The 19,004-nt window shown below is 39.0% G+C and overlaps 1 protein-coding gene across 14 annotated transcripts in view; it reads left to right on the forward strand.

The window, feature by feature from the left end:
* Positions 1–19,004, forward strand: part of NRXN1 (neurexin 1) — a 682,260-nt gene that overhangs the window by 308,557 nt on the left and 354,699 nt on the right. For all 14 annotated transcript variants that reach the window (XM_059468828.1, XM_059468830.1, XM_059468835.1 and 11 more), the window contains 3 exons: positions 7,153–7,275; positions 11,850–12,231; positions 12,774–12,964. In XM_059468828.1, the coding sequence (XP_059324811.1) occupies positions 7,153–7,275; positions 11,850–12,231; positions 12,774–12,964 (696 nt within the window). The remainder of the gene's footprint in view (positions 1–7,152; positions 7,276–11,849; positions 12,232–12,773; positions 12,965–19,004) is intronic.

Here is a 19,004-nt window from a genome sequence, read left to right on the forward strand (position 1 = left end):
TCTCAGAGCATTCAGCAGTGAGCTGACAAAGCAGCAACCATATTTTTTCATGCTCATTGACTTTGCTTTAGTTCAGGGCCTTGGGGTAGATTCATACCAGGTTTAATACCTTTCGCACATTTTCTGATAGTCACGATCCTCAGAGAGCAGAATGAAAGAGGAACTGCACTCTTATTAAAAATACAGGGATCTAGCTGACTTCTGGGTTTAGCTGCTTTTAAAGGATACTTTTCTTTTGTTAATTCCAAGAAAAAGGAAAATTACACGTCTTAGATCTGTTTATGTTTCACTTGCTTAGATAGATGAGTTACAAAACTAAATTAAAATGCAACAAATATTAAGCCACAAATGTTTTAAGTTGTACTGAGAGAAGTCTCTTAGATGGGTCATAATGCCAGATCACTTTTATCCTCTCATGCGCTCTGAGTTCACAGAGAGTTGTAATTGCAACTTCAACCTCTTTTTTTTACACTTCAAATTATTATAGACCCAAGTATTGACCACCAAGGCACACTTTTGAGAGACTATGTCTCTCTTCTACATAACCTTTGATCTAGCAGGAAATTCTAGAGGCCGGGACTTGCAACTCTAAAGTTTACTGCTTTCTGATGTTTTTCTTTCTTTCTCCATCTTGCTGAAATTGAGTGCTGGTTCTATTTGTGGAGAACAGACTTTCACGAGACAGTGGCTCATCAGCAGCACCTTTCTTGGCAGAATCCTTAGATTTAATTTAGTCCAATAGCTCTGCCTGTGTTCTGCCTTCCCACCTGGATCCACTGGCTCTGTTTAGACATCAGCTGTGTCACAGTGAATATCTCACAGCTTAAAAGAAGATAAATGGATGAGTATGTGTGATATTTCACCCTCAATTAAACCATTTCCAAAAGAAAGACAAAGCTGGGAGGAGGAAAATGCACGGCAACTCAGACCGTGGTCAGGGAAGCAAATTTAGAGAAAAGAACCAGACAAATGAAAACTCTGTGCCCTCAGAGCTGGGTATGGTGCTTGATTCCTGGATTGGTCATTTTTATATCCTTCCGTGGATTTTTCACTGTGTAAGCTGTTTCTCCTTGCTAGTGAACTAGGTCAACATTAAATGCAGTCTGTTTGTAGTTTGACCATGTAGGGGAAGCCAGTAGGATTTTCAAAAGGATCTTGTTTAGCTTTCTACATTTCTATATGAGAAATATAGATATGCCTAGATGGAAATATTTAATACTATATTCCTGTTATTCTAAGGAATATGAGCAAATCTGTTGTACAGCTGCAGTGAAGGCTGATGGATGATATTAGCAGCTCCAATCTCTTTCATTTTAATTTCTGAAATGTCAAATTTTGTTAAAAAAAAAGGGATAAAAATATCCTTAACTGCCAATACATTACCCAAATTGCCAAAAGCAATTTTGCCTATAATAAAACTATTGTGGGCTGAAGCATTTGGATCAAGCTATGCAAGATGGATATGTTTTTCTTGATACAATTCAGTGAATGTGCTATTCTTGTGGAATTTTCCATATGAGTCTGCTGGCGAGAAAACGCACTGGACACAATTTCTTTGATTTGCAATTAGATTTTTTTTCAAGTTTACCTATCAATTAGCTATAAATGATAACCTGATAGACATTTCTGATGTTTAACAGGCAATGTAGCTTTTCTGTTGGCAAGAAACACATTTAGCCAAGGGAATTTTGGTATGACACCAGCACAGTCATCAAAACACAGTTGATTCAGTGTATTAATTGACTTTTTGAGCTCAGCTGTGCTAACGAGTGTTTTGGAAGACCAGCAAAGTTTCTGCAGCCAGCCATAGGAAGGACAGTGAAGGTTAGGATGCCTCACCCTGCATGTCTTGTGTTTCTGCTCTTGCTCTGGAGGAATCTCTCCTGAACCTTTTGTGCTGCAGCCTGGTAATGCAGATGCCTCGTGAGGTTTGCTCAGTGACTGTGAGTCTGGCTGAGGGCTGGGACACAAGCCTGGATTGGAGGCATGCTAAATTTCCTCTGGAAGCAGGATAACTGAGACGGCCCAGAGCCCTCTTGTTGTGCACCACGTCTGAGAGCCACACAGCTGTCTATACATAGCAAGCTGAATCCTAAAATATTTATTATTTTAGCTGAAATCTTGACAACCCTGACCTCAAGTAACTTTATTAACTGAGTAGGTCCCAGGTTTTGGTCTTCTTGTCCAAATGTCTTTTTGTCCAAATGTCTTTTTGTCTTGTTACTGACAGCTGTAGTATGCACTGTTTTCTATCAGCAAACCAGGCTGGAACCACTGATCTTTCTTTTGCTGACTAATAAATAAATAGTAGTGATTTGCCTGGATTTCACTGCTTAGTAAAGCATTCACTGAACCACCCAGTCTCCCTTGATAGTCTCTGTTTATAATGCCTCTTTCTACATTTCATATCTATTTTGATGGCAGAATTGAATGCTCCAAGCATTTCGCCATATGCCTTAGTAGTAGTGGTGGATTGCGTTATGAGAAACAAATTCAGACAACTCATTTTGAACATGTTTTGGTACAATGCAAGAGCTAGTATCTTCTTTCAAAATCATTAATTCAGTTCAAGTAGTTGGTTAAAAAGTAAAGTACCACAGGATAGATATCTCTAAGAGGAAAAGTTGTGCATATTAAAGTTAATTGATTGACTTGTTGGAATTCAGCAAATCTTCAGCACTTGAGTTAGGCTGAATAAGCTCCTCACAAGGTAGTAAAGGGAATAGGAATTTCCTGAGAAAATTTAGACTATTCAGTGTGCTGTAAATGAGATTAATTTTTTTTTTTCCTTTGGGAAATTCATACTTTTTTCCTTTAACTTTGGAAGGGCTGTTAAGTTCCTGCTGAGGTGCTGACAACAAAGTAAGCTCTGCTTTGGATGCCAAAGTAAATATATACCTGGGAATATTTAGGGTTTTATGTCTCTTAGCTCATAATGAATTGCACCACTAAGATTTGTACCTGTATTGACTGACTGTACAGTCTGCATTTTGCTTTGAAAAAAGGTGTTTGTACAAGCAATTATCCGCTTTCAAATGGATGTGGAAATTTTACTGGCATGACGGACTCTGAGCAAACCATGATAGCCATAAAAGTGACAGTGCATCTTTTATTTGGTACTCTCCATTTTCTCTAAGGATGCATAAAATCTGGTGGTTCTTTAAGCCTTTAAAAATAGGAAAAGAGCTGAACATAGAAGTTGATAATAAATGTCATACTTAAGCAAGAGGAATAATGGATTTTTTTTTTCCAGTTTGCATCTTGTCTCAGAAAGAGAAGGTTTATGAATAAGGTTTTACTATCTGAGAGAATCAGTAACTCAGAAAGTGAGCCAGTGCTGGCTGGGTGTGTGAAGCAAAATAACCATGTCCTGTCTAGAAAGAGACAGATGAGTTCCAGGGGAAGGACAGTATGGGAAATAGGAGTGGAGAGAGATAAGTTTGGAAAAATAGTAGCAGTCCATGTAAAACAAAATTTTACATATATGCACACACATTTTTTGTTGGGGCTCTTGCTTTTCTTCTTGTGGGAGATACAGAACAATTTTTTTTTTTAAATCCCAGAATGCCCCTTGACAAAAAAAAAAAAAAAAAAAAGGAAGTATGCCAATTCTTATTTAAATACACTCATTTAAGAGCACTTTCTGCAGGTGTGATTTAAGTGAAGTGGAGTCAGATCAGTGTAAAGTCAGAAAAAGACTGGAGAGCCAATGATATTGTAGATAAAAATTTATAGTAGATTCACCATAAATGTGACCAGGGCAGAAAAAGACTCTGTATGATCTCAATATGATGTTTAAATTAATTTTAGTTCAACACATTTGAAAGTCAGTGAGGAAAGTACTAACATGAACTATGCTTCAGGTTGACCAATGACATTTAACAGAGTATGTGAAGAGTTAAGAACTTCTGCAGTTCTGGTAGTCCTGTGGTATCAATGGATTCCTACATGGTTTTATGTTTAAGCATTTAGACAATTTTCTCCTGAATACTCTGCTCACAATCATATTTGCTGCTTTTCTGTGTGAAAAGACACATGGAAAAGCCTGTCCTTGGCCAGGAAGCATCCCATCACAGGGATGTTGAGCATCCATCCTTTCCTTTCTCCCTCTTCAGCTTCCATGGAAAACTGCCCTACTTAGCAGAGAAGCAGCATGATGGGACAGGTAGATGCACAATCCCTGGGCACTGGCCTGGCTATTTTGTAGTTTCTTGTACCCTCTGTGACAAATGAAAATCCCTTTTGCTCTGTTGGAGATCAGCCCCAGGAAGGAAAGGTCTCTTTTCCATGCAAGTGGGTCGTTTGTCCAAGGCCTGGACTCTTTTCAGTGCACTGCTCCCATGGTGTGTCACACCAAGGTTTGTCCTTTTCAGAGCCCTTTCACCAGGGGTCCCCTTTATTCTCTCTTGGATTGTGTGCAGTGGGAACAGGTAGCTTTCACCGAGTTCTGACCTGATTTTCTTACTCTGAGTGCTCTTGCAAGGGAAATAGACTGATGGAAAGCACTCATTTAATTTTACAACAGGAAGAGTTTACAAGTCCCCAGCCATTAAAATAGAATAGATAGATTTGCCTGTAAATGTGAGCAGCCCAAGCTGGATTTGATAATAGCATACACTGAGGCACCTTTGCACGAAAGAGGCACTACAGAGGGTTGTTAATGTGAGAGCAAATTAAAATTGCATATGCTTTTAGGTCTTTTAGAGATATGAAGCAAGATAATGGAGACTAAGTGGTTCAACTACTTTAAAAATTAAAAAAAAAAAAAGTTTGGACTAACAAATAAGTAGGAATATGTTTACAATCTTATTAAATGGTGTGCACCTAGGCAGGCTTAATGACTCTCACTAAGATTTTTCTCATGTTATTTCAGCTTTTTTAAAAAAATCCATCTGTTTTCTCCAAATCTAGGTAGAATTGCTTCCACTGAAGTGCCTAAAATAAATTGCTTAAGGTTTTAGTCACTGCATCTATACCAGCACATTTAAAGATAATATTATTCACTTAAGCTTTATGCAAAACTGGTCTTTCTCTTGTCAAAGAAAGTAAACACTTAAGGAACAGAATGAATCATGTAGTTGACCCAAATCATCTGCTTCTGCTGGGCTTGGGCACCTTTGCTAGCTTGGTGTCAACACAGACACAGAGAAACAGTGTTATGAGACTCTCACTGCCTTTGCTTTGCATTTTTGTTCCTGGAGATCCCTTGGCATGCCCAAAATAGCAAAGGTTGCATATAAAAGCAGGGCAATAAACCAGCAGCAATTTAAAAATTGCTGACAGAAGATGGAAAATGTCTGTGATGAAAACTGTCCGATATGCTGAACAGCTACATCAAGATCTTAGTGTCCTTTTCCTTCTGTGTAGTTCTGAAGTCAGAAAGGCTTTGATTTTAGGCTTTGATTTTATTAACAGAACTCACCCATCACAGTTAGCCTGTGCTGGATGGAACAGAATCCCAAGAGAAAAGTGGGAGAGTTTCAGAGCTAGTTGCTTGTCCCTTTCAGAGCAAGCCTGACACATGGGATAGAATCACCTGGAAGGCACAGTGGAGGTAATAGTGTGACTCAGGGTAACCCCAATGTTTCTGGTCAAAAGTTATTTTATAACGTGTCTCTCATACAGAATCACAGGATGGGTCCTGCTGGAAAGAACCACAGTGGGGTATGTGATCCAACCTCCCAGCTGAGGCAGTTTCATCCCAGAGCATCCCATGGCTCAGGAGTGTGTCCAGATATTCTTGAATATCCCCATAGAGGGGGGATAACCACAGCCTACCTGAGTGACCTGTTCCAGTGCTCTGTCACCTGCACAGTAAGGAACTTCTTCCTGATGTTCAGGTGGAACTGCCTGAGCCTCAGTTCCTGCCTGTTCCTTGTCCCACTGCCCAGCACCACTGAGCACCTGGTCCATCCTCTGGCCCCTCCCTGTAGATACTCATGGACACTGATGAGGTTCCCTCTCAGTCATCTCTTCTCAAGGCTGAACAGCCCCAGTCCTTCATCCTTTCCTCATCAGAGAGATGCTCCCGTCCCTTGACCATCTTTGTAGCCCTCCTCTGGACCAGCTGCAAGAGCTCTGTTTCTCTTTTGGACAGAGGAGTCCAGAATTTAATTGACAACTTTTATTTATCAGCAGCATTTATTCTGCCAAAGGAACTGTAAAACAGGCTAGAGAGGTCTCTGTTTTACAAGAATGCAATTTGTTTATAGCAGATTAGCTTTGCTTTTTGGACAGTCACCACATGAGTTTTGATCTATTAATGCAGCACTTGGTCTATCATCTATTCATATCAATGACAGTACAAAGTCAGGGTTTTTCTTTCTCTCTTAGTCAACAGTGCAAGGCACAACATCCATAATACTTTTCTTATGAGAAATCTTTTCCTGAGCATTAAAGGTATCCTTTTTCCTAGGTTTGTGAATACTTCGGTTGTCACAAGTACATTGTGGTATATACAGAATTTGCATAAGTGTTTGCTGTACTGCTGGGAAATAGCAGATTTCACAAAAAAAAAAAAAAAAAAAACCAAAACCAAAAACATATCCATTACATGAAAAAGGAAAGCATGGTTTGAAGATCTGCTAACAGCAGAAGGTCAGAAGGTACTGGATCTGAATAATAGCAAGTCATCTAGATCAGGTAATAGGTGATGTTCTGATAAGTCCTAATAAAAAAGATAAACAAACATGTTGACATAGATTAAAAAAATATATAATACGTGCACACACACCACTTTTTATTTTCCACCAAATTATTTTTAATAAAGGAGCATTTAAAAAATCCATTCTTGTAAATGCATACTTGAAGTTCTTTTGGCTCACTAATCCTATTTCTTAAAGGCCCGTATGAGACTGAAAAGTGAATAATTAAATACATGTTGACTGTGCCTATTTATGAAAACCTGGTGCATACACAATGTGGTTACATAGCTAAATAGACATTAGAAGTGTTTTAATTTTATAGTTCTGTAGTATAGAGTACTTAGTAGCTCTATGTTTTGCTTATACTTGGTAATTTTCTTGTTTGCTGTGACTTTTGGTGAGTTTTAACATTTGCCCAGCCAGTCTCTCTGTTTTCTCTCTTTCTCTGTGAGGTTCACATGTAAACTGCTTTAAAGATTGCATAATGACTGTTTGGCATGTCCTACAGGCAAAGGCCCAGAAACCCTTTTTGCTGGCTATAACCTCAATGATAATGAGTGGCACACAGTGCGCGTGGTGCGGCGAGGAAAAGGTTTAAAGTTAATGGTGGATGACCAGCAGGCTGTGACAGGTACTGTGGCACTGAGATTCCATGATTCCATCTTGCTGGGGGGGAGGAACACAAAGCAAAACAAAAAAAAAAAAAAAAAAAAACAAAAAAACCAAAAAATTATACAGAAGTTAAATTACTCTATCTGAGAGAAACATGTTTGTTTTTTTTTTTTTCCTTTTTCCTGGGTAAGATTCAAAATTCATGTTATGCATCTTAGAATGCTGCTACAAGAAGTGTGTTATTACACTTGCTATTAATGTTGCTCTAAGGCTGCTATTGAAATTAATGAAAACCTTCGTGCTGACTTAAATGAATGTTTTTATACAGTGATTGGAGAGAAGTGATTTAATACATCACTAATGAGAAGGCAAGCAAAATGCTTTTGGCAACACATTGTTAGGGCTAAACTCTAAGCCACTGCTGGAAGAAAGAATTTAATAAACATTTGAAGGATATTCTACTGTGATTTGAATCTTGCATCAGCTGTCCTCAATAATTATATATTCGGCAGCATGTTTTTCTCAAATACTTAAATAGCAGTTGGGGTGGGAGAAAAAAAATGGAAGGCATGCTAGCAGATGATAGAAATGTGTTTCTGTATTTATATTATCAGAAATGTGATTAGAGAACACATTTATTTTGCCCTGTACAAGACAATGTTCACATGCATGTTGTCTGACTTCTGGCCCTATTCCTTGCACAGCAGAATGTGCCTAAATTTTTTGTTAGCTATTTAGAATTATCCTTTGGCTTTGTGTAGCATTAAACAACTTTTATCATTGGTTCTAAGCTTTGTTAAAATGGTAACAACTTAAATATTTTGCCCTTTTTTTTTTTTTTAAGAGGAGTGTAACTTCTTTAATAATCCCTTTTCACCTCAACAGAACACTGGGGGTCTTGTCACTGGTAGGAAAATAATTAATATAGTTGCAAGAACATATTTTCTAGAATCGTAAATTACCATATATCTTTCAGCACTGTAGTCTGTGTATGTTATGATGCCTAGGGTCATTTTCTCAAGAATACAGATGGCCTTAATAATTTATTTTCTTTTTGATAATATAGGAGGAAGTGTAACAAAAAATATTATAATCTTGCTGCTTCAACTGCTACTCAAGGCAGATTCTAATATAGAGAAAATAGTTTAGATCAAAATCCAGTGCAACATCCAAATGCATCATTCCTGGGTTCCTCATGCCAGATTTTTAATTTACAAATGCTGCAAGTTACATAACCTGGGTCCAGCTTTCTGGTGCAACATTTGTATTCTTTCCACAACCAGTATGCGCATCCAAAAATGGCCAGTTGACTTGAATTCCCTCTCAGTTCTTCAAGCTGGAACTTGTCTGCATTTGCATAGTGCACAAATGTTTAATGTCATTAATCCAAAAGGAGAAACTCATCCCAAAATTTTGGAGGGAAAAAGACATTCTATAATTCCTAAACTCCCTGTAGGAATCTGTGCAGCCAATCTGTGGCTTCCTCCACCAGTGAGGAGGAAAATGCTGTATGAGAAGAAACAGAGGGAACTTTAAATGTGGGCAATCTGTTAGTTCCATGAATGTCACTTTTCCTCCAAAGTAAATCTTTGTTGCTGTGTAAGTGGTGAGAAATTTTGTTTCGTTTTATTTTTAGGGGGTGGGGTTATTTTGGGTTTTTTTCAACACCGAGTGTTTTAAAAGCCTTTACAAGTTTAAATTTCAAATGTGTCTAATAGAATTTAATGTGTAGCAGCTTTGAATTTCCTGAAAGATAGGGAAAAGGTTGCCTTATGGGATTAAAGTGTGCTTGTTCTAAACTGCTTCGAACTTTTCTTCAGATGTTCCCACAATCAGAAATTTGGTTAAAATACAACCCATTAATTTTTCATGTGAAAAGTTATTATCGTTTTATGAGGAGAATAAGGAAGTAAACTGAATTCCTGCTAAAAATCCCAGCTTTCTCCTTCCAACTGTTGTTTTCCTTTTTGATTCCATTTCCTCTGCCCTATATGAAGGAATCCCCATCAGATCCAGAAAACTTAAGCTGCAGGAAAATCTATTAAATAATTCAGCCTGACTTTCTAATTTTACAGATTTTAAAATACCACTGGTTTATTTGTGAGTTGTGCTTGGTCCTCTTTGACAAATGCATGATGTGTGCATGGAAACATAATATAATTCAGTCATAAGTAGTTTTCTTTGGAAGCCATGCAAGTGGTTTTGAAGAAGTTACTCATCACAGAAGAGTTGAAATATTTCCAGCCCTAAAAAGCCTTGTTGTCTAAGATTGTATAGAAAATAAAAATGATTGGAAATTCACTAAATTTGGGTAACAGCATAGCCTATGGTTATGAACAGAAATTCAATTGCCCCTTTGTATGATGTTTTTCCACAAATCTGATGAACTTAAAGAAAAAAGAAAACAACCAAAACCAGACCAAAAAAAAAAAAAAAAAAAAAACCACACCAACAAATCCCCAAACACTCAACCTTGTAAGTACAAACTACATTCTTTTTTACTTCATTGCTGCATTTACAAAGCCTGTGGAGCATTATGTGAAATCTCAAGTCCTGTTTGCATGTTTGTAGAACTGAAATGTTGGGATGTGAGCCCAGATTCTGGAACTTTTTTATTACTATGCTCAAGAAAGAAATGCATTTAATGTAGTAGGGATATTGTGCTAGAGGCCAAAGCTTGGTGGATTTTTGCCATGACATTATTGGAATGCCATCTGAAGGGATACAAGACTGGAATATATAATGTTCCTCTCTGAAACCTGATCCTCATCTCTTTGGCTGTGATCCAACATACAGCTCTTGTCCCAGCAAAAATTACACATTTGCCATTTTTCAAGACAGATCCCTGACTCATTACTGCATGGAAGAACCCACTTTTCCTTAATACATTCAGTGAAAATTGTATCTTCAGAACTGATGTTTAGAAACAAGAACATCAAGGCTGCCCCTGGGGTTTAAGGTGCTCAGCCCTGTGAGTGCAGGTGGTGTTCAATGACAAGTTCTCTTACAGAACTCATCCCAAAGCTAAGTAAGCTACTTGTAAATATTTATCATAAATTATTAGAGCAATTTTTGTGCCTGAATGGCATTAAAATTACAGAGCTATTTTCCCTATAACTTCACTGATTTCTGTACTTGTATCTCAGTACTGTGGCTTAACCTGCTCGTGAATTCATCTCCCCGGGCATATCTCAGATATTGACATTTCTCTTTCCCTTGTCTTTTCCCTGTCACACACATGTCCACAGACACTTGCTTATGACACCTACAGAGGTACAGCTGTGCCAGCCTCCTCCAGGCTTTGTGCACCACTTCTGACATGTCCAGCCTGGGGCAGTGCTCACACTCACTCTTGGAATAGAATATTTGGGGATGGACAGAGGGAACTTGGCTTGTCAACAGCTTTGCCACTGTGAGAATTTGTATTAGAGCAGTTTCATGCCAGTATTTATTCCAGCCTGACTAGTCTGCTCTTCACTTTCTTTGTATTCCACAAGAGACATGAAACAGCTAAGGAACTAGGGAATTTGCAAAATGGTTTGCAAAAGGTACATTAAGTGGTGAAATTCATTAGTAATAAGAAGCTGGTTTTCCACACAATGTGACCGTGAATCAGCCCTGTGAAAATAGTGCCCTACTTCTTTAAAATAAGCATGGAAAAAAATTTGGTGTTCTGTCAGAAAAAGGAGCTCTTCAGTGAACACAGTTTTGATGTGCTGTGTAATGTATTTAATAACTAGCTTAACAATTTACCTGACCTGTATGCAGTGTACTCTGGCAGTGCTGATCCTTTCCTCCAGATTAGCTTTGTAGTCAGCAGATTTCAGCCTCCTTGCTCTGCAGTGGTCCAGGCATGGCAGAGAGAACTCAAAGGCAGCTGTGGGGTTTGTTTTGGCCACCTTTCCAACGTAAGCAACTCCCTTGTTGTTTCCAGGATTACAGAACACTGGCATGTGCCCTTCCTGCAGGCTTTCTGCTCTGCCCATGCCTTGGGCTCTGCCCCTTCTCCCATGGTTTATCCCCATGGTACAAAGCCAGTTGCTTTCAAGCAGCTCTCCACCCTTGCCACACAGGGCTTTTTGCAGCAGGACTGGCATTAATGTACCCAAGACAGCTGAAACAGGAATCCTTCCTACTGCTAGTCTAGTCATGCACATTGGAGCAAAACACACAGAATAAAATCCCTCAAGCTGTTCTGTTTCTCTTTCATGAGACTCTGATACTGTTGGTTTAGCTCTGAGATTGGCCTTTGTGTTCCTCGTGTTAAGTAATTGCACCTTTCTTATACTAAAACTCCACATCTGGTTAGGTGTAACTAAAGTGAGGGATTTTGTTGGCAGTTTAATGTACACTGGTAAACTGTTTCAGTTTAGAAATTTTTCTTTTGGCCTTATCCAAATGTACTGAATGCTTTGGAAAGGATTCTGGATTTACCAGTAATTAGGATCAATTTGGGAGAATTCCCTTTGGAGACAACAATTGGCCTTGCACATTCTGAAAAGAGTGAAAATGATGCAGATGCTTAATCACATGATGTGCTCTTTGACCTCCCCTTTCAGAGACTAACACGTGTTTTCTTGTTGCTGTTTAAAGGTCAAATGGCTGGCGATCACACACGGCTGGAGTTCCACAACATAGAAACAGGAATAATAACAGAACGGCGCTACCTGTCTTCTGTGCCTTCTAATTTTATTGGGCATCTGCAGAGTCTCACATTTAATGGCATGGCATACATTGACTTATGTAAAAATGGAGACATCGATTATTGTGAGCTAAATGCAAGATTCGGGTTCAGGAACATCATAGCAGACCCTGTAACCTTTAAAACAAAAGCAAGTTATGTTGCACTGGCCACGCTACAAGCGTACACATCTATGCACCTTTTTTTCCAGTTCAAAACCACCTCCCTGGATGGATTGATACTTTTTAACAGTGGCGATGGAAATGATTTCATTGTGGTTGAATTAGTGAAAGGGTATGTATGGATTAGCGTAACAGCAAAACCAGTCCATTCAAAATGTGTGTGCAGGAGGAATACACGGGAAATTTTAGGATGCAAATTTTTTTTTTTTTTTTTTTCTGACTGGATAGATGTGATGGATAAATGTTTCTTCCTGTTGAACTTCATGTGCTTTATTGTGACTCTTTCTTTCAGATGAAGCTAGATGGCTGAAATGTATGAAAGTAAATAATAGGTATAACTTCTCTGGTGCTTACCACAAAGAAGTGCTAGTTTGTAGCCTCCCTCTTGTTCTCTCTCTCTACGTATGTATGCATGTCTTGGTACGTGGAGTGCTCGTTGCTTTCCAGAAACTTGGGACTGCACCTCAACTCATCCAAAAGAGTGGCAATTTCTTGGGATCACAGTTGCTTCCCCATCTGGCATTCATTGTTGTCCTCTGGTTAGCCAGCGCTGCTGAGGAGCACAAGCAAATAGAAAATATTAGACATATTAATTATTGTCCCCTTGCTATGTAAAGAAAAAGGAAACTTTTCCAATTTTTTCTTTTTTCCCAGGTATTTACACTATGTGTTTGACTTGGGAAACGGTGCCAACCTCATCAAGGGAAGTTCTAATAAACCTCTGAATGACAACCAGTGGCATAATGTCATGATATCAAGGGATACCAACAACCTACACACTGTAAAGATTGACACTAAAATCACAACACAGAGCACAGCAGGAGCCAGAAATCTAGATCTAAAAAGTAAGTACAGTGATTCTTGTATTATCTACAATGAGGGCCATTACAGAATAATAAACAGAATAAATCACAGTACTGTATAATTGCGTAATTTTGTATTAAACCTTTTATTTTATAATAATCAGTATGATCACAATAGATTATATCATCTTAATCTGACAATGCCAGTTTAGAAGTGCTTCTGCACAGGTAGGTACAACTTTAAACATGTGAAGATCCCATGGGAATTTAAAAAAACCCAAAAAAGATAAGAAGTTATAATAACACAAAGCGGCCCATATAAACCAAAATATAGTTGATGGACTAAAGGAGGCTTACAATGTCTATGTAAAAATTTGACTTTTACATGAACATAGGTTACAAAAGTAGCATAACTTACTCATCTAAATGAGTATGTAATGTGTAATGCATCATAATTTCAATGGCAGGTGGGGTAAAACTTTGTTACCGGCACTAAACCTACATGTTATAAATCCAGCTAGATTCTTAAGATCTATTTGTTATAAACATATTTATATTTTAAAATAAGTGATAGTAATGAGTTCTATGGATGGGTTTCTGAAAAACTAATTTGAATCTGAGGAAAATATCTTTCTAAAGGGATGTATAAGTATAATTTTAAAATAATGACTACCTAATCAGACATAAGAATATATGTCCTGGTCCTGGGGGAAAGTAGTGTGTATTTTACCATTCTTTAAAAAGGCTCTTGGCAGGGAAACTGAAATTTCATAACAGTCAAAGAAATATGATATTTCAAAAGCCAGGATGTTCAAAGTAGATATTAATATTCCATCAAGAGCTTATTCCTTGCTGAATTTTCTTTTAACTGCCTCTGAGTCACAGATAATGAGCTGACCTTGGTAATTATGCTGGATTTTGTGATATTTTACATGTTTGCCTCACTTGAAAGTGCTATTAAGATTGTAAGAAAGACTGTGAAAACAGTATCCTGATATGTCATAATCTTCAATAAGAGATTCTTCTATTTAAAAACTTGGCATTTCTGATAAAGCTTTCTGGGTGGCTCACACTCCATTCCTAAAGTAGCATTTGAAATTTGTTCCACGCTGTTTCTTGGGTTTGCATTCTTTTAAGCATCATCGATTTTTTAATTGATACTGTGTAATATTTCAACATTGTTTTTCATGCTGCAGAAAACACATCCAGCTTGTTCCTTGACATTCTTAAGATGGCCAGTACTAATTATGTATATTTGTATGTCTTTAATATGTTTGCCTCTTTTCCTAGTAGCTAAATCAGGCATGGGTAGGGAAACAAAATAACAAAAAAAAAAAAATCCTGTTACGAGCTGATAATTAACACAGCCATTTTATTCGACGTATTTTTCAAAGCGATTGTGGTGGGTCCTTGGTGCCGTGGTTTATTTAAGGAAAGGGGCTCAGGCTCTCTCCATGTGCTCGCTGAAGGCACTAGAGAGCGCTGTGATCTCACCAAAGCATCTGCCAGGGCTCAGCAAAAAAAAGCAGCCAGCAAAACCCAACATCCCTGAGCATCCCTTTGTGTGCGGCACTTTGAAAATGCTGCTTTCGCCTTACGCTTTTGAAGTAAAACCGTATCCATTCTAACCTTGAATTCCTTCGGAATAAAAAAAAAAAAAAAAAAAAAAAAAGGAATGAGGAGCACGAAAAGAGAAACCATACTGAGATTTGAAGCGAGTAAGGTGAATTGTGTTAGGTGATTTTCTATAATTTGCCACCCAGGGAATGTGGATAGTGAAAGAATAACAAGCCTGACGTGTTCAGTGCAGGAATATATAGCAAACACCTCTCTAAAACTGGTCTAGCACATACAGGTCCTCAACATCTCTCTTTTCTTAGCAGTATGCCTCAGTTTATTTTATTGTTTTAAATATTAATTAAATGAAATAGTCATTTCATTTTTCTCAGTCAGCTTCCTTTAAATATGGCACAATGCATATCATGAGAATTTTGGTTTGATTTGGGAGGGGATTCAAGCTGATACTTTTCAGCCAGCAGGCTAAAAGGGAGAAAAAAAATCACCTTTCATTACTGTTTTCCCTTCCTTAATATTTAGTAGAAATTATCTAGTGTAGTTGCTTATTTTCTATTTTATATCTGTGTTTCTTGCAATGGCATGTTTCTGTTGTTCTATAAACCGTCCATGTACTTTCCTAATATAAATAGTTACAGTTAATTCATTGTCCGGTGCAACACAACAAAGCAAATGCAAAATCACACTTCCTGCTATCAACAGTGTATTGATATCAGTTGCATCTGCTTAACCAGATATCAATAGTTATCACTATATCTGCTTAACCAGAGTTATCATTAGGAAAAATATAATTGTGTGCAGATAGTATGAAACCTGCTATCATTCTGAGTAATTGAGAGTTACCAGATTTCTGATTTTGAAATCCAAGCTCATCCTAGAAAAAGAAACCCACTGTATGTGGGTTTTTTGCAAATACACAGTGAATTCAGCACAAAGATAAGACACAGATTGTGTTGTTGAGCCTGCACAGCATGGAAGTTGTCTGGGAGAGCAGACAGCTGCCATAAAAGTATGGGAGAGAATTTCCAATATATGTTTCCTTTTGGGTGTAGGATTTGGCTATATAACACAGAAAGTTCATTATCACACACATCAGTTCCCTGCATAACCTCTGGTAAAATTTCAGCAGCTACCTGTGGAAACACATATATTACATCCTGCAGCCTAATTATTGCTGTAATTAGATGGGTAAATTATAAATTTGGGACAAATAAATGAGTGAAAATAATTCTGTGTTTGGATTCCAAGAACTGTGTTATTTTTCCTCCCAGGGAAAATTAGCAAAGTGTGCTGAGGTGCAGTTCTAGCAGTAACCCGTAAAGACAAATGAGTCTGAGCAGCAAAAGCAATGCAGCTCAAGCCTGCCAGCACAGTTACACAGCAAATTTCCTTTCATTTATTTCATGAGCAGATTCTCTGTCCTGCTTTCAGGATAGCTCAGATGGTTGGCATGGCTGCAACTCAAGGCCTTGAAAAAGTTGGGTGGAGGGGAATTCTTGCTTGTTGTACTTGATGCTGTGCTCTGATATTCTGAGTAGCCTCAAAGGGCACAGGAAAAAACAAGAGAAAATTATTTATTTGATGGAGTGACTACATTGGTGGACAAGGGAAAGATTACAGATGTCATTTATCTGGACTTCTGTAAAGCCTTTGACACAGTTAGACACAGCATCCTTTTCCCCAAACTGGAGAGAGGTGGATTTAATGATGGGTAAGAAAATGGTCGGACAGTTGCATCCAGTGATGATCAACAACTCAAAGTCCTGATGGACAGCAGTGACAAGTGGTGTCTCCCAGGGGTCCTTGTTGGCACCAGTGTTATTAAATACCTTTGTTATTGACGTAGAGAGAGGCATTGAGTGCACCCTCAGCATATTTGCCGATGACACCAGGCTGGGTGGTGTGGTGGAGGACAGGATGCCATCCAGAGGGACCTGGACAAGCTGGAGAAGTTGGCCCATTGTGCTCTCATGAGGTTTAATAGGACCAGGAGCAATGCTGCACCTGTGATGGGGCAAACCCTGATGTCAGCACAGGCTGGGGGATGAACAGATCGAGAGCAGCCCTGCCCTGAAGGACTTGGGGGTGCTGGTGGATGGGGGGCTGGATGTGACCTGGTGTTGGGATCTCTAGCTGGTCAGAGTGACCCCGAGAAGAGTTCCAAAGTCTCTTTTCCCAGCTCGGAGCTTGAAGAAGGAGTCAGGGCTCTTCATTTCTCACTCTCAAGGTTGTTCATTGTACCTTATCTATAAAAAATTTTCTCCTGACCTGCTGAGATCAGCTCAGCAAGACAGTTCCAGGCACTCTGCCTGTCCCCGGGGTGATGTTATGTCTTTATACTAAAAACTACGTATACAATGTTTACAATTACTTCCCAATACCTATCACCTATGTTAGACAGTGAGCTTCTACTCTAAACCAATCTGTAAGTGCCACCATCACAGCAGAAGATGGAGGCCAAGAAGAAGAAGAAGGGGAAAGCCTGGACACACCCAATTCCCTCCATCTTGCCTCCTGAACCCCCATACCAAAAACCCTAAAATCTACTTTTCCACCCTGTGATAACTTCACTATTATCCTCCCTAAACTGTTGTGGCTTGCTGATTTTCATACAAGGTTGGTAATTTGCTCCATGGGTCATAATCAAAACCACAGGGGCATTCTGGGCTCTGTGCCAGAGTCTCTGAGCCCCCTGGCAGGGGTCTTGGCCATCCTGGACAGCCAGAGGGATCTCCTGGGTGCTGACAACCTGGCCACGTGTGCTGGCAGCCCAGAGGGCCAAACGTGTCCTGGGCTGTGTCAGGAGCACCGTGGGCAGCAGGGCAGGAGGGGATTCTGCCCTGCTGGGATCCCAGCTGGAATATTGCATCCAGCTCTGGGCTCCAGCACAGGAAGGACAGGGAGCTGCTGGGGCCAGATCAGAGGAGGCCTCCAAGATGATCTGAGGGATGGATAACCACTGCTATGAGGAAAGGCTGAGAGGGTTGGGATTGCTCAGTCTGGAAAGGAGAAGGCTTTGAGGTGACTTAATTTTTGTCTTTCAGTTCCTGAAGGAAGCCTGGAAAAAAGCTGGAGACGGACTTTTTTACAAGGGCCTGTAGTGACAGGATAAGGGGGAATGGCTTCAAACTGAAAGAGGAGATTTAGGTGAAATATTAGGAAGGAATTCTTCCCTGTGAGGTTGGTGAGGCACAGGCTGCCCAGAGGAGCTGTGGATGACCCATCCCCAGAAATGTTTAAGGCCAGGTTGGATGGGGCTTTGAGCAACCTGGTCTAGTGCAAGATATCCCTGCCCATGGCAAAGGGGTTGAAAAAGAATGATCTTTAAGGTCCATTCCAACACAAACCATTTTGTAGTCCTTGCTCCTCTCTGTTGCCAAAGAAATGTTGTCTCCCTGTTTCAGGCTGTGAGTTTTACAATGTCTATAATGCCTCTTCCCTCTCCCCGTATTTTTTTTTTCAGTGTGGTATGGGAAACTGTAGTTCTGTCAGAAATTATTTTATTTTATAAGTACTTGAAGATGCATGATCTGCTTCCGAGGAGGAGGACATCCTCAAGCACACTTTATATCTACTTACCTACCAGGGTTTAATCTTCCTCTTGCTTCTCTCCTACACATATAGGCAGTATTTTAATCCCCAGAGCTTTCACACACTTTTTTAAACAGCAGGCATAAAAAACCCTGCAAAATTCAATCAGAATTCCCTTGGCATACCCATCAGAAAATTAAAATATTTTAGCATTTTAATTGTTTATAAATTGAAATTAGAACCTAAGATATTGTACTCTTACCAAACAAGAAGGTAAAGACTGCTGCAGTTATTTTAAATGGAACAATTAGTTACAAACTTTTATATGAGTTGGTAGTTTCAGTACTTCAGTATCCAATCCAATTTGAAACTTTACAGATTACAGAATATATTCACAGATATGCTGTATCCTCTAAGATGATCTGCAGTCATCCTAATCTTGATATTGGGCTAACTATATATATATATTTTTAGAAGGAAATCACCATTCTGGAAAAAACCCTGCAGAGCTCAGCATTTATGGGTTAACTTTTGCTGCCTGTGCATCATTTCATTTGTCCAGACCTGTTTTTTTGAACTGACATTCATAATTTCAACTTGTCTCACTGTCATCATCTTTCATGTGGCCTTCCCAAATGTCAGTTTTAGAGCCCATTGTCAGTCATATGTTATTCCTGGACTGTTATATCACTGCATCCTCAAAAAATGCTATTCCTATTAGAGCACACATCAGAATCAGCCTACTTGGATTAAAATAACCTGTCTAGATCTCTTGTTGTCTGTTTTACTTTTATTTCTGTATCTCTTCACTGGCCCCTAGATTCCTTTATTCTTTTGAGATAGGGCTGCTGCTTTTATCTATGTTTGCTTTTCCATTTGCTGTTTTGTCCAGTACTGTGAAAACAGACTAGACTGAAGCACCTGAAAGAAAAGTAGTTCTATTAATTTCTGGTATCACCAGTGATTTTTCAAATGC

This window comes from Ammospiza nelsoni, chromosome 3 (assembly GCF_027579445.1).
Source record: "Ammospiza nelsoni isolate bAmmNel1 chromosome 3, bAmmNel1.pri, whole genome shotgun sequence".
Lineage (NCBI taxonomy): Eukaryota > Metazoa > Chordata > Aves > Passeriformes > Passerellidae > Ammospiza > Ammospiza nelsoni.